Below are 16,823 nucleotides of genomic sequence, written 5' to 3' on the forward strand. Positions count from 1 at the left end.
CTATCCAAGTGCTCAAGTGTCTGAAGATCAGAATACAGGACAAATGACATGATCAAATAGTGCTCCTAATGTTTCAAATCCTGCACTGCTTTCTAAAGTTCTTAGTTGGACCACTTCAGCCAAGCCTCATTCAACTAATGATCTAATCAAAGCTGTCTACAGAAGCTCAAATTGTAGACATATGGCCAAATGACCCAAAAAAATATGACAGAAAAGATGAAAGAAAAAGAAAAAGGGAGCCATGTTAGAGGAAAGAAATTCAAAAACACTAAAGAGAACCTCACTTTACTCCCTCGACTGTAAACTGACTCTTAGTATTATTCAACCTATAATCATAAGAGTGTTACTCCTCAGAAAGAAAAATATTTTGGGTGTAATGGCTACAATCTCAAGAATCATTCTCTATATCAAAGAGGATTTTCCAAAGATATTTCAAAGTTTAACAAAATAAGGAGCACTATAAATTATTCAATAATAGAGTGAGATAGAGATGCGATATGATCCTTGGCTTTCATGATCTAGAAGAACATAACAACAAACATGAATATTATGACATAACGAGCTACATTCACTGGAATTCAGAGAGTCAGTCACCATTCTGAATGTTTGAAATTGTGCTTTTCTCAAAATGATACCAACCTTTGAATAGTACAACTTATAAACAATACATTAATAACCCTCAAATGCTTTGAGTGGATCCTTAGGGTCAATGTCGGCGAAAAGTGGGGCCTCAGCTGGCAATTTTCCTGGACTTAAGCCCTGCTCCTCCAGTATCTTGACCACTTCCTCGAACACAATCCTGTTGCCAGTCTGAGTAAGATGCAAGCCATCACTGCAATTCAAACAAGTATTGATCAGAGTTACCTAACCTGCATTTTAGGACAACCAAAAATTCTTGCTTTTTTCAGGAAAATGATCTTCACAGGTCAGACATTGATAGAGCAAAATTTAGTTTAATTTATTCAATCCACGGTAGTGGAAAATCACAGAAATGGATGCCAATCTTAAATACCAGAAAAAACCTCATACAAGAACCAGATATTTTACATATTTGAACCAAGAAAGCGATTACTCAGATTCCCAAATAGTTCATTAACATCTTTGCAATAATAGATGATAGGATTTACAAAGAATTATACATGTCTCTGAACACTTTAGGGTAACATTGATATAGAAAAAAACATGACGAGCAAACAAGCGCATATTTCAGTGTTTCAAGACGTACAGAGTATTCTTCATTGAAAGAGGTACATAGTATGCCTCTGGTTTTTTTTTTTTTTTCTTTTCTCTTTTCTCCTTATAGTTTGTGAAAAGAGGAAAAAAAAATAAAAAAAATCATAAAATCTTGGAAATACACTAAGACTCTGGTGACGACATTACCGGTATTGTTGAAAAAATCTCATCGAAATAAATCTAACAACATCAAAAAAAGTCATCAATCATGAACGGAATATGCTACACGAGCTGTCTGAAAGCAAATAAACCTCAACATATTTGGATGGCTCATATGATCTACTCCGATCACAGTTTGTGACTTTTTTTCATATTGATGGATTTGTACCGTTAATATCTTTCCAACAGTAATGATAATGTCTTCATAGCCTCTTTTCTTTTTTTCCTTCTTCTTTAATCTCTACTCTCTTCTCCGTTTTTTACGGTAAAATATGTCAGCCAGTTTTAGAATTTAAAAGAGTCGTAAATTCTCTAAGCTGTGCTACTTTTTGTACTGTGTTATTTTGGAAGAAATTCAAAGAATTCGTTAAATGAATTTATTAGCAATAGAGGATCAGTTATCAGTTATTTAGAAAATACATGATATTGAAACATCCATCATGTTCACCCCCTGCAGCAAACTATGTATTGTATATAGACAAGAAAGATAAAATCTAAAATACCATAGACAAGCTTCCTTCCAGTCAGGAAACTCTTGTATTTTGGTCCAGAGATCTACCACTGGGCATCCACATTCTTTGGCAACAGAAATGCATGTCTGAGCATAAGCACCAGCAGCTTCATTTGTCCTCTCAGGTAGACCTGATGGGTTCTCCATGTATGGATGTCTGCAAAATTTTAATGCATGTCTGAGCATAAACCCTGTAAGGCTGTAAGAATATGCTTTGACATCTATTCTAGCTAATAGCAATGACATAAGCATAATAATTATACATAAGACATGCATAAAGCTGTGAAGGGCATCCGTATTCCTACCGGAGGCGTGCATCTTCGTCAATTGGAGGAGGAGTGACGAGGAGAATAACAGTCTCTGCCCAACGCTTCTGATATTAAACATAAACATAAAGATGTTAGCTTTAACTTCAAATCATTTAAAATGTATTGGTAGAGGTTTGATGGGTACGAATCCAAACTACTTGATATAAAAACATTTATTCTATAACAAATTAAGCATTCGTCGATCATATAGCAGGTTCTTTCAAAAAATTAACCGAGTGTGATGCAGTAGCTTACTAATATATATATATATATATATATATATATATATATATATATATATATATATATATTGATTGGGATCTATCATTAGCATGATCTTTTGTTTATAATCTATATGCAAATTGGGATCTAACAACACTTCCGAACGAGAAAAATGGTTGGGGTGGTCCAAATCACAAGTGATTTTGTGTCCATTAACCTCTAATTCGAGAGGATCATCTCTCTATTAAAGTGGAGCATCTTAAATTCTTAATCATTTTAACCTTTGTAAAATGCCTTCACCAGTCTCCATATATACAAGTGGTCTAGATAGATACTTTCAAGGTAAAAAGAAATCTTCCAAGAATAGAAGCCTAAAATACATGTTATTTGCTATTTGGTGAAAAACTTGTTTACGTGATTCCTCATGCATTTAAAAAATGTTTTTAAAAATTTTTAAATTCTTTTTGTCTTGAATTAATTAATATTTTTATAATGTTTTTTTTATAATTAATTAATATTTTAAAAAAATATTAAAAAAATATTTTTATAATGTTTTTTTTATAATTAATTAATATTTTAAAAAAATATTAAATGAATATTTTTATAATGTTTTTTTATAATTTTAATATATTAATATTTAAATTAAAAAAATTAAAAAAAATAATTTTAATATATTCTTAAATAAAAATAATTTTAAAAAATACTATACTATACAAACAAGAGAAGAAGACAACGAAAAGCCCAATAAAACTTGTGATGACGAAATCCACTAGAATCCAATCAATGACCATATACTCATTAAGAATCATGACGAGCAAAAAATAAAATAAAATAAACCAACAGCTTATCAACTAGATGTTAAATAAATAAATAAAAGAGTTAAGAAAGGCAGGCATTGGCTACACGCGTACCCACTCCAAGCACACTTTTGCATGTTACGCTGAGCCATTATTATTTTTCGCATAATATATATTATAGGTAGTCATAATAGCACAATGGCCAACAATAACAGCGACACCCTGGGCTCACCCACCACACCACAGCAAGTTTTATCATCATCTTTCTATTAAATTTTTTTATTTAAGAGAAATATTATTTTAAATAAAAAAATCATTTTTATTACACTTCCAAATAGCTAAATAACATTTAATAAATACTCTATTGCCCAACTTCAACCCTAATATTTCATCGTTGAATTAATAAGTTTCATCAACTTCATGTACGGTCCTTAATATGACATCAAGCTACCTAACAGAGAAAGTCATTGTTTTGTGTGTGTGTGTGTGTGTGACCTATCAATTTCCTAATTAAGATGTAAGAGAATTATATGCAAAACCTACCTAACACCATCTAATTTTCATGGCTGATATGTGGCTACGTACAGATTTTTAATCTAGAAAAGACAGAGAAAGTCATGGTTTTGTGTGTGAATGAGATAAAGTGTATTATTTTTAATTTTTTTTTTTTAGTGTAGCTTGGTTAAGATCGTAGTAGGTGAAAATAATTTTTGATTAGAAATATATTAAAATGATATTTTTTTATTTTTAAAAAATTATTTTTAAAATTAACACATTAAAATAATCTAAAAACATAAAAAAAATATATAAAAAAAACCACATTCCAAACACAACTTAAATCTCTTATATAAATGATAGTAAAAATGTATCCTGTCCGAGGCACTAAAAAATATCCTTAAAATTCAAACTTAGAAAGTCTCAGGAGAAGACTTCTTGGCCACACACTACTGTTTTTTTTTGTTCTATATAAATATATCTTGAAAAAATTTAATTTTTTTATTTTAAATTATTTTTTTATATATTTTAGAAAGTATGTATTAATTTTAAAAAATATAAAAAACTTATTTTAATATATTTTTAAATAAATAATAGTTTAAGAAACAACTATTATTACAATATTTTAATATCGAACGTGATAATAATAATAATAATAATAGGTGACAGTAAGTTTGGAGAAATAAAGCATTAATTTAATTTCTGCATTACAAGGGCATGAGTGGACTACATATGTCCACATGGAAAATGAAAGGATGAGCATTGCGTTTTTAAAACTAATCTAGAAAAAATATATAATTTTTTAATTCTATTAAATTAACCTTTCAACTAGCAGTATCCAGACCATGACCCAATAAAAACGATCAATTACTATAATAATTTACATATAGATAACATAAAAAAAAAATTGAGAATAATGTATATACCTTGAAAAATGAGATGAGAGAGTGAAGGTTCTGCTTGTATTCATGGAGAGGCACGTGTTGAAAGGCAGCGTATCTATCGGAAAGGCAAGCATCGTTTGCACCAAAAAACACAGTAACAGCCAAAGTCGGTGCACCACCACTTCCCACCGGCGGAAATATCCTCTCTGCCACCTTAAGAGCCCACCTGGTATTGTACCCACTATGCCCTTTCAGCACAACATCAACCTGAAAATTAAACTCAAGAACCAAATACACAATTAAGAAACATAAAGACAAGAAATGTTTTCAGAGCTCCTTAATTAGCAGCTTGTAATAAGAAAATTTGGCAAAGTATGAAAGAGAGAAGGGAGTTACTACCGTGCGAGAGAAATGGTTGCTGAGAGAGGCAGCCCAACCACCATCACCAAAGGAAACTTCAGTGATAGAGTCGCCAAAAAGATAAATCTTTGGTCTCATCGATCTTTAACAAATCTGTATATAGATGCAGGATACACTGTTTCTTCAAAGTGATGTTTGGTTATGCCTCAAAAACACTACTTGAACAAGCAATCAAGAAACAAAATTCTGAACTTTCGTTTTGCCTTCTTTTACTATATAGATGGTATCTTGAATAGCTTATACGCACCTAACTAGGTTGTTAAACTCCAAACAAGACTTAGTATAACAAAATCTACACCTTGTGAATCGTGACCATTAATATTAATAAATAAAAGGAATCCAACTGGATATTATATAAAAAAATTTCCCTCTTGGCATTCTTTTAGTTTATTTAAAAATATAATTATTATTATTTTTTAAAATATTTTTTATTTAAAAATATATCAAAATAATATTTTTTTTTTAGTTTTTAAAAATTATTTTTGATATTAGCGTATCAAAATGATCTAAAAACACTAAAACAATATTAATTTAAAGAAAAAAAATAAAAAACTTTTAAATTTTTTTAAAATGTTTTTAAAACAAAAAAAACAAACAATAACTTTATTTACTAACTCAACCACCCAATATAAATGTTTTGCCTTCTCTTCATTACTTCCTTTAACTTGTTTTCTTGCTTTTGGCTCTCTCACCCAAAGTTATTAAAATCGCGATTTTAACACAGCATGAAAAATACAAAACAAACTCGGATCGTAAAATTGTAAAATCGTAAGGAATTTTAAAATACATTAAAAAAAATTCATGCTTCAAATAAAAATTCATACATAGTTCAAGCATCTTAAAATACATGGTTCAAATAAAAATTCATACATAATTTAAATAACTTTTCATTAGCTAATAATTAACAAACTTAAAACAAACAATCTGCTGGTGTGTCATGTAAACTAAAACCAACTTCATTGCCTTCATCTTCCTCATTATTCCTCAGGCATTCATCAAGAGGATTATTAGTGTCACTACTAGTACCAACACCAATATTATGAACATTAGTGCTACTACTAGTACCAACACCAATATCATCAATTTGAATCTCCAAATCATCTTCAGTACCATGACTCTCCATTTCAGCATCATTAGGAATTCCTTCTTCATCACTTTCATCTTCATTACCATTTTGTCTTCGTGTTGCACTGTCAATAGCACCAAGCAAATCAAAGTTTGAATGTTTTTCTCCCTCGGTTATCCAATCATCATCAGATGAAAGATCATCTTCTACACCAAAATCATCAGCTTGCTTTTTGACTTGGTTATCATTCAATTTTAGATTGCACATTACAAATACCAAGTCATTCATTTTTTTCTGGTGCAAACGATTTCTTCGTTTTGTATGAACCTAAATAAACAATTCAAATTTATAAGATTTTTATCAAATATTTCAACATTTAAAATAAAAAAACAAAAAAAAACTCACCATTTCAAATGCACTCCAATTACGCTCACATCCAGATGAAGTACAAGTCAAACTTAGAACTCGGATTGCAAACCTTTGTAATTCTGGACATTTATCCCCATAAGAATCCCACCATTGAGCTGGAGTTTTTTTTATCTCTTGCTGTCTTGGCAGCGTCAATGCCAAACAACCCTTTTGCATCCTTGAATGATTCAAGTTATAAGTCAATTTTGCACCTTTCACTTGCATTAGGCACCATCCTTTCTAAGCATTGATATAATCCAATTTTAATGTTGGCATTAACCTTAAAATTGGGATTATAATGATAATGAGGATTCAAATAATAAGCTGCTGTATGTAAGGGTCTATGGAGTTGAAGTTCCCATCTTGCATCAACAATATTCCATATAGGTATATAACTATATAAAAAAAAACAATAAAAATATCATTACAATCTAGGAATATAACAATTAGAAAACATTCATATTAATAGATGACAACATTTGAAATAAAAATTAGCAAGATATATACCTTTTTTTCATAGAACCAAAATTCACTTGTATCTTCTCTTTTGTTTCGTCCATTGCTTTATATATAAAACTCATAGTTGGTTTCTCATATGAATCAACTAATCGAAGAACTTTAATTAGAGGATACGATGCCTTAATACATATAGTGACATCATGCCAAAACCTGATGTCCAAAACACAATTTTGAATTCGTTTCCCTTCTTCTATTCTTGCAAACTTACATGAACTCCACTGTTTGGAAGTAAACATAGTCATCAGCTGCATTTTATGATCATTCAAACATCCTAGAGTCAAATATGCAGTAGCAAACCGAGTGGCAGCAGGCCTAATCAAATCTCTTCCTTTCGTAAAGTGTCTTAGCATGGAAATAAGAATGGTTCTTGAATAAACATATGAGGTGATTCTCCTCCCCTTAGCAATAGTTACTTGATGAACCTCTAACTTCTTCTCAAAATCTTCTAATGTCAAGTCAATACAATGGGCAGCACATGGTGTCCAAAACAAACTCTTTCTTTTTTTCATCAATAATTGTCCCGCTACCTTATAATTTGCAGCATTATCGGTGACTACTTGGACAACATTTTCCTCCCTAATCCTCTCCACAATGGCATCTAACATCTCAAATACCTTATCAGCAGTCTTGGACATATTAGAAGTATCCACTGATGACAAAAAAACTGTCCCTTTAGGACTATTAACCAGAAAGTTACAAATACAACGTCTTTTTTTATCTGTCCATCCATCAGACATTATTGAACAACCTATTTTTTTTTTCCATTCTAGCTTGTACTCCTCAAGCAATTTCATTGTTTGATCCACTTCTTGCTTCAAATACTTCTCTCTAATATCATGGTAGGATGGAGGCTTGAAACCTGGCCCGTGCTTTGCAACCATTTCAAGTGCCATAATAAACTCAGGGTTTTTTACACAATTAAATGGAATTGCACTAGTGTAGAAAAACCTAGCAATTTGTCGACATGCTTCTTCTCTAATATCTTTTTTTAGCAATTGATTTAGAGTTGTTTGTGTACTTCCACTCCCACTAGCTACTCTCTTTCCTTTGTTCTTGGAGCTAATTTCTTTTATTTCATCATCATCATCATCATCATCATTTCCACTATATTGATTGGCCTTTTTTTCTTTTCAATTGCTTCTAGATTTTTCATTAAAACACCCAAAATCATCTGCTTAACATTTTCTGGTACTTGCTAACATGGCTCAACATCCTTACGAGTGCAAGCCAAATGTTGTTTAAAACGAAAAATACCTCCACTAATAATTTTTTTACAATACTTGCACAGAACTTTTCTAGAATTCTTATCAACATCTATACCATGTTGCCATCCCACATCAAGCCTATTACCAGAAGCATTTTTTCTAGATGCCATAAGTTTAAGAATTCAATGATCAACTCAAATCAACCTTGTAATCAATCCAAACATTTTATGATTGTAATTAATTTTGATATTAAACATCCAGCTATCAAAAAAACTAATACTGAATTCAGAAACATTTTAGATATTAAACATCCAGCTATCAAAAAAGAATTACCATAATACTGAATTCAAAAACTAATTAAAATCAGTAACCAAAACACTAAATCCAAAACACAGAATGACAGAATATAACATTATAACTCATGACTTACATTTTTCTCCAAATGATTTATTTGTTGTTTGTAGTGTTTTCCTCTCTGTCCCGTAAGCTCTGAAAAATAAACAAGTAAATCATTTTCAAAATTAGAACCCAGTTTTCTGTCAAACCATTCTGTCAAAGTGTTTTCCTCTCTAGTTATCTACTGTGAACCAAAACACTACAAACAAGTGCACAAACTTGTTTCTGCCATCTACATAACATTCAAAATCAAAATATTTTTTTGTTATCGAAAGTTCGAAACACTGTTATCAAAACAAATGCACGAACTTGTTTAACAGACTTTGTTATCGAGACACTGTTATCAAAACAAATTCAAAGAAAAATTTAACAAAACAAAACACTGCTAAACAACAGTCAAACGTACTCAACTCAAACATTCACAAACAGTTAGCAAACACTGTTATAAAAAAATTCACAGACTTGTTTTCAAAACCTAACCCATCAAATTCAAAGACTTGTTTTTTGTTATCGAAACCTAGCCCATCAAAAAATAAAAATTCAAACAGTTGTGTAAATTGTAAAATTCACAGTTCTCTGCAAATTCATCGTGACTGGGATTCGATGAGAGACCCATGACACAGGGGACATGGACATGTCTGCAATTTTACAAATAAATTACTCTAGACTCTAAATCATGATACTATTTGCAGAAGGTGAAAAAAGATAAATAGAATAACTTACAATGGCTGGTGGAGATTGGATCACTGGAGAGCCGCCGTTGTTGTTGTCTGAAATCTGGATCTCACGGTGGCTGGTGAGAAAGAGGGTTGTTGGTGGTGGACCGGTGGTTGATTATTGGAACTTGGACGGCTGAGAGAAGGAGAATAAGGATGAAGAAAGTTGTTGTTGACTTAGGGATTTTGATTTTTTCCTCTACTGTGTTGTGTGAAAGTCGATGAAGAAAGAACGTGTTAATTGTTTGCTTTTGTTCTGTGTGTGACTGTGTGTAGTGTGTACTATGTAATAGCCAATAGGCCAATACGCGATTGACACCTGGAGCTGGAGGGAATAGTGGCGCACAATTGTTGTTTTGTGCCGAACGCGTAAAATCGGGTGTGAAATCGCGTTTTTGCGCGATTTCACCCGATTTTAACCAGATTTTACCCATTTTCGAGTTTTATGAACGATTTAGCATGTTTAGCCCATATTGACTCGTAAAATCATACAATTTTACGGGTTGAATCACGATTTTAACAACCTTGCTCTCACCTATTATAGGATCAAAAGGCTGGTTTCTGAACTTCCAATTTGGTTTGGCCTAGTAAGCAAATGGTTGCATTTTATTTCTAATCGAGACTTTTATTAAGGACCAATGCAGTATAGATGTATCTACATTATTACTTATTACCTAATACAACTAAAAAATTTGGAAACATTATGGACCTATGAATTATGAAGCTCATTCTTTTTTTTTTAATTTTCCTTTTTTATTATTTTTTTTTCTCAAGTTCATCTTCAGACTTTTTTTTTTTAAATCATCCGAGTAGCTTATGAGACAATCAAGTCAACTGAATCACATTATAGAAACTTCCACAAAGTTTAGTTTTAAATCTAAGTTAGACAAGAAGTTGGATCAAGATGTTTTTCTATATCAATTTCTTCTTCTTCTTTTTTAATTTTATTCTTTGATTTTTTTTATTAGTTAACAAAGTTGTTGTTGGACTGGCCAAGTCGACTAGATCAACTCTCACAATGTTTAATTTTAAACTCGAACTTGGCAAGAAGACGGGTCGGGAGGTTATTTAGTTTTCTATCAATTTCATCATTATTTTTTTCAATTTCATCCTCATAATTTTTTATTAGTCGATCAGGCTGCCTTTGGATCAGCCAAGTAGACTGAGTCATGTCATGTCAATTCTTATATGATTTAATTTTAAACTTGAATTAGACAAAGAATCTATTAAAAGGTTTCAAGGTTAACCTGCTAAACTGAATTTAATAAAAATATCGAATAATTTTTTATGATCTATATATTTTTTCTTACATTCAAAATTGTTTTTGATCCGACGCGTGGTGTAGCACAGGCATGTAAACTACTAGACAACTAATAAAATGTGTGGGAAGTTTTTGTTTTGAAAATCATCTCTTAAAAATATTAAAACAATTATGATCATTGGTAATAAAAAAAATTAAGGGCTAACCTAGTATCAATTTTGATATCCAAACTATTTATCCCATTAATTTTAACTTTAAATTATTTTTATTTCTCACTTAATGAAAAATGTTAAGGTATCTATTGTTTTTTATATAAAACAATGATACATTTAGTTGAAAATATTAATGAAAAACCTTAAAATGTATGAAATCTTCTAATAAAAATTCCAAGAAGTTTTAGAATAAAATTAATATAAAACTTATTTGCAATTGATACTGTCTATATAATTATAATTACGATATATTTTTTTAGGTTTGCAAAATTCAATAACTCTTTAATTCACCCATGTTCATAACGAGGATGAACGTCTAGCAAGAGACATTTGTGCTTCCACCATCTCTCTTAACGTTTACTTCTTTTTGCTTAAATATTTGCATGCTTCTTACAATTTCAAATTGTAGCCATGTGGCCAAATGAATAAAAAATAAATAGCGAGAGAGAGAATAAAATAAAAAGTTAATCTTTATAGTAAAGATAAAAGATAGATGGGAATATAAATATTTCACATAATCTATCCATTTTATTTTAAACATTCTCATTTGTTTTATGTTAAAAGTTAATTCTCTTTGCTAATAATAATAAAAAAATTATATAAGTTTTTCATGAAAATATAACTCATTTAAATAAAATATCAGAGAAAAAAACTATAAAAAAACTATAGTTATCTTTTCAAAACATTATGAAATTAAAAAAATATCTCAAAAGATCAACCATCATTTAAGAAAAGTTTTTTAAAAAAAATAAAAGAGAGGAAATTAAGCAATATTTAAAATGAAAGAATCAATGGAAAAAAAAAAAAAAAGATTATACGTTGTTAGGTAGCCAACAATCAAAGAGTCTCCATGAGCCTCGGCTTGGAAGCCTAAGTTTGAGTGATTGACTATTTTTTTATATTTATCTTTTTTGCATGAATGTAGTCCAATTGTTTTCTAAATAGGTGATAGGTTGCCTCCTACGACAAACATCATCTTGTTACATGTTGAACTATTTTATGGTAATAAAAAATTAGAGTTTAAGTTTAAACACTTATTTTTTAAATAGTTTTTGCATCTCAAAAATACTATAAGAATCTCGACATATCCTTTCCAAATTTCAAAATATTTTTTAATCCCTCTAAAATATAAAAATTAAATAAATAAATAAATAAAATACTAAATGAATCCCAATTTAATTTTTGCAATATAGTTATAGGTAAAAACTATTTTTATTGAGCTCATCTCAAGAAAATGACCTGTTAACTCAAATGTCGATGTTTTGATGATTAGAATATGATTATTCGAGTATTTTTTTGTAAAAAAGCTTTTCTATAGGTTTCTTCTGTAATAATGTTCTTAACTTTCATTCACATATTACAAACATCTCATTAAAATTGACATGATGTTTAAACATGTAATTGAAACATAAAGCAAATAACTTTGTGTTATAATGAAGTCATTGATAATCCGGAGTGAAAGCACTGATTTCCATCAATAAGAACAACGCTAAATTAAAAAAAAATTCACGCTAAATTCAAAAAAAAAAAAATTCACTGATTAAGATGCCCAAACAGTCTCAAATGCGTGTTTTGTAAAAATTACAAACCAAGGGCAGTTTTTCATTGTATGTCCTCGGAATTTTTTCCCAACTATTTGGAATATGTAACATTATATCTTCTTTTTTTTTTTTTTTTTGTCGAGGAGTACGAGAAGAGTTATACATAAGAATCTTGATAGCAAAAATAATAAATTCATTACTTGCCACATGAATTATTTATTATTATTATTATTTTTTGAATAATGCTATGATTCAAAGAAGTTCTTGTTCTATCCCCAAGCCCTAACCAATGCCTATGCCATTGCATTTTCCTCAAAACGACCACATTTCTCCCAAGGTTCTTTCAGCTCTATCAAATAAAACGATTCTTCATCACAGGCAAGTGAACAAATCAAATGGCAACATGAAAAAGGTCAAACTAGCCACAATCAGACCGTACATTTTCTCATCAACCTGTAACTACACATCTCTTCGCCCATCAAATGTATTCCCGCCAAATCAAGAAGACTACATTACCCACCAAACTCCCACCACTCTGTCCTCAGCTCTTCAACACTACATCAACTCAGATACCCCTTTTCATGGCCAAAAGATCCATACCCATATTTTAAAAACTGGGTTTCGACCCAATATTAATATCTCTATCAAACTTCTGATCCTCCATTTAAAATGTCGGTGTCTGAAGTATGCACACCAGCTGTTTGATGAATTGCCTCAACGAACTCTTTCAGCTTATAATTATATGATTGGTGGGTACTTGAGACAAGGGTTATTTGAAGAGTCGATTAGTATGGTTCGTAGGTTGGATCTTGATGGTGAAAGGCCTGATGGGTTTACCTTTTCGATGATTTTAAAGGCTTCTACTAGTGGTGCTAATGTTATGTTGCCCCGTAATACAGGGGGTTTAGTGCATGCCCAGATATTGAAACTAGATGTTAAGGCCGATGATGTTCTTTATACAGCGCTTGTTGATTCGTATGTGAAGAGTGGGAAGGTTGGCTATGCAAGGAAAGTTTTTGATCTGATGTTGGAAAAGAATGTGATTTGTTCGACATCGATGATTTCTGGGTACATGAATCAAGGCTTTGTGGAAGATGCTGAAGAGATTTTTTGGAAGACAGTTGAAAAAGACATCGTGGTTTTTAATGCAATGATTGAAGGTTATAGCAAATCTGTTGAAACAGCTATGAAAGCTCTTGAGGTATATGTTGATATGCAACGGTTTGGCTTGAGGCCTAACGGGTCCACTTTTGCAAGTGTCTCTGGGGCTTGCTCTGTGTTGGCAGGATTTGAGATTGGTCAGCAAGTTCAGTGCCAGCTTATGAAAAGTGGGTTTTTCAACGGTGTAAAAATGGGAAGTGCTCTTATAGACATGTATTCAAAATGTGGTAGAATTGAGGATGCAAGAAGAGTTTTCAACTACATGCCAGTGAGAAATGTGTTTTCCTGGACTTCAATGATTGATGGATATGGGAAGAATGGAGAACCCTGGGAAGCGCTTGAGCTATTTCATAGGATGCAACAGTGCAATATTGAGCCCAATTACGTTACTTTCCTTGGTGCTCTGTCAGCCTGTGGACACGCTGGCTTGGTCACTAAAGGCCGTGAGATCTTTGATAGTATGGAGAGAGATTATTCCACGAAACCAAGGATGGAGCATTATGCTTGCATGGTTGATTTGTTAGGCCGTGCTGGAAATTTACAGCAGGCATGGGAGCTTGTTAAAGGAATGCCTGAGAAGCCAAATTCTGATGTTTGGGCAGCTCTGCTTAGTTCTTGTAATATGCATGGCAATGTAGAAATGGCACGTGTAGCTGCCAATAAACTTTTTAAGATAAATGCTATAGGTCGACCTGGTGCGTATGTTGCGTTATCGAATACCTTGGCCGCTGCTGAGAGATGGGATAGTGTGAGTGAGCTTAGGGAGATGATGAAGTTAAGAGGGATATCAAAAGATACTGCTTGCAGTTGGGTTGGGACTGAAGTTGATTTATAAGGTTTCGAGTTGCGCAAAAGATGTGAACAAGCATATTAAATGAGAAGGGCTCTGTTTGAATTTATTTCTACATCATTGTTCACACGAGTCATTTATCTAAGGTCATTTTTGAAAAATATATCCAATTTTGTTGCACTTTGCTCGTAATGCTGCCATTGAAGCTTGCAAGATACACTAGACTAAATTACATTCTCAATCATGAAATTGATTTTACTATTACAACTTCGGAGCTTTGAATTGAGGTACAGACACTGATGAATTTTTGAGAAGTCCTATAACCATAGAAGTCAAGAATTGGGGTTTACTCCTGAGAAGTTCAAGAAAGTACCCAAGGAACTCCCTTCAAGTTATCGAGTGTGATCTACAGCTGCCTGATTCAATTACGTTCTCAAGGATTATGTGTCCTGCTCAACTCTCAATAGACAAAAGGAAAGTCTTATATCCTGGTATTTGGAAGTCCCGTTTCCTTGCCAATGCATGATTTTCAGTTGAGCAAGGTTGGTCATTATTCTTATAGGTGCCATTTCCTTTTTGCACAGAAAGTTGAGATGGGAGATTTCCAGAATGGATTACTGGTTTAATCTATATATTTACCCAGTCAAAGTCCTTGGTGTCCATAAGGGAGATGAAGAATAAGCCACAATTAGTCTCCTTTGACATTGATGTGAGTTTGCTCTCAGTTGTGGTTCTCATCTGGTGAATCAGGGGAACGGAGGAAAAAAAAAACATACGTTCTAACTATATTCATTGTTTTTTTGTGGTTTAATAAATTGATTGTCTTGAAAATAAAATATAATAAATTGTTGCTTAATTACTAGCCTTTAGTTAATAGTCATTTAATCATAAACAAACCTTTTCTTGTTAGTTAGGATCATGGATCAGCATTTTTTGTTTTTATTTTGGGTTCCAAGACCAAGTTATAATTTTATATTTTTGGCCTTAATCAAGCATCTAGTCTAGTTATATATGGCTACGGTGAACTGCCAAACCCAGTTATCTGGGTCAGCCAAGCTCTTAACCCAACATGAATGGGTTTTGTGATATGTTAAACACAACATCTTCTAGATTCAACCAAACACTGAGCCTAATTGTGTATAAGTCTAGTCATCTGCCAGACTTAGTTTTCCTAGGCTTAACCAAGCATTGAGCCCAAACTTGAGCAGGTATGGTGATCTACCAAACTCAACATCTCCTAAGTTTAGCCAAACGCTAAGCTCAATTATGTATGAGTTTGGTTGGCCAGACCAAGCTCTTCTGACTCAAACAAGCGCGTAAGCCCAAACATGAATGGGTCTAGTGATCTGTCAAACCCAATTTTTTTTAGGCCTACGCTAAACGTTGAACCTAATCATGTATGAGTTTGGTGATTTGTCAGACCCAGCTTTCTTGGGTTCAGTCAAATGTCAAACCTAGGCATGAATGGATCTGACAACCAGACTCAACATCTCCTAGATTCAGCTAAGTTCTAAGCCCAATCATGTATGGGTCTGCCAATCTGCCAGACTTAGCTCTCCTAGGCTCAGCTAAGCACTGAGCCCAAGCATGTAGAGATACTTTCCCTTTGATCAAGTCAGAGATATGTTTTCTCTTTAATAAAATGGAGTGGGAAATGCGATAAAGAAAAGGAGATAATGGACTATAAAGATTTTATCCTTAGAAAATGGGTTCTCAATTTCCATTCTCTACTACATATTTATTTTCAGTCTCTCTCTAAAATATTATTATGTTTTCTTTTAAATGGATACTTAAGCATCAAAGAGTCCTCAAATTCATTAAAAAGAACTTTTTATAAGTATCAGACACCGACCACCTTGGATAGGAGAATGGATCAAATTGTCATAATCAAGAAATTAACTGATTATCCAAGACGTAAACCTTGTCCTCAAGCTACTTGGATTTTTTGGGACAACATCATTGGCGTTGTTTATGGAAATCTGATAGAAAAGGCCATCAATAGTCTTCGAGAACTTGTCTATCAACGTCCCCAATCACCATTAATGGAAGATAATCAAAACACTCTTGAAATGGGACGTGTTATGGGCTTTTCTATAGTGTGTAGTAATTTGATTGCTTTAAGTATGGTTTTTCAACTTGCCCATGGGCTCAATGAGATGATCAAATTTGGGTTAGGCGTTTTCCAACTTCATGAGTGTAGTTGAAGCCTCAAGATTTTGAAAAGCTTTCAACAAGTGCAAGTAAAATTTTGGTTCAAACCATAAAAGACATGAATTGTTTTTTTTTTTTTAATTTATTTCATTTATTAAATTGAAAACATAATGCCTAGTGCTTAATATTAAGTTGAGCCAGTCCGAGAGCTTGTGGATTATTGCCTATCTATCCATCTAATGTGATTGATGATAGGCTTAAAATTCATGAATATCATAAGAAAAAACTATATGATCTTTCTTTCTCAAGGAAAAAAAAACTGCAGTCTCTCTGTGTATGATAATATTTCTTTTCAAATCCAGAAAATC

The 16,823-nt window shown here is 32.1% G+C and overlaps 2 protein-coding genes across 2 annotated transcripts; one reads left to right on the forward strand and one right to left on the reverse strand.

Annotated features, from left to right (window-relative positions):
• Positions 1 to 438: 438 nt before the first annotated feature.
• On the reverse strand, positions 439 to 5,322 carry LOC7476351 (GDSL esterase/lipase At5g45920). Its single transcript, XM_002305051.4, has 5 exons — positions 5,009 to 5,322; positions 4,652 to 4,876; positions 2,209 to 2,276; positions 1,896 to 2,060; positions 439 to 832 (listed from the first exon to the last, which is right to left on the reverse strand). The coding sequence occupies exons 1-5, from the start codon at positions 5,105 to 5,107 to the stop codon at positions 670 to 672; spliced, it is 720 nt and encodes a 239-aa protein (XP_002305087.1). The 5' UTR covers positions 5,108 to 5,322; the 3' UTR covers positions 439 to 669.
• A 7,187-nt stretch (positions 5,323 to 12,509) lies between these two features.
• LOC7476350 (pentatricopeptide repeat-containing protein At1g28690, mitochondrial) lies at positions 12,510 to 15,173 on the forward strand. The gene has a single exon (XM_002305720.4). The coding sequence runs from the start codon at positions 12,643 to 12,645 to the stop codon at positions 14,347 to 14,349; it is 1,707 nt and encodes a 568-aa protein (XP_002305756.2). The 5' UTR covers positions 12,510 to 12,642; the 3' UTR covers positions 14,350 to 15,173.
• Positions 15,174 to 16,823: the final 1,650 nt, after the last annotated feature.

This window comes from Populus trichocarpa, chromosome 4, assembly GCF_000002775.5.
Source record: "Populus trichocarpa isolate Nisqually-1 chromosome 4, P.trichocarpa_v4.1, whole genome shotgun sequence".
NCBI lineage: Eukaryota > Viridiplantae > Streptophyta > Magnoliopsida > Malpighiales > Salicaceae > Populus > Populus trichocarpa.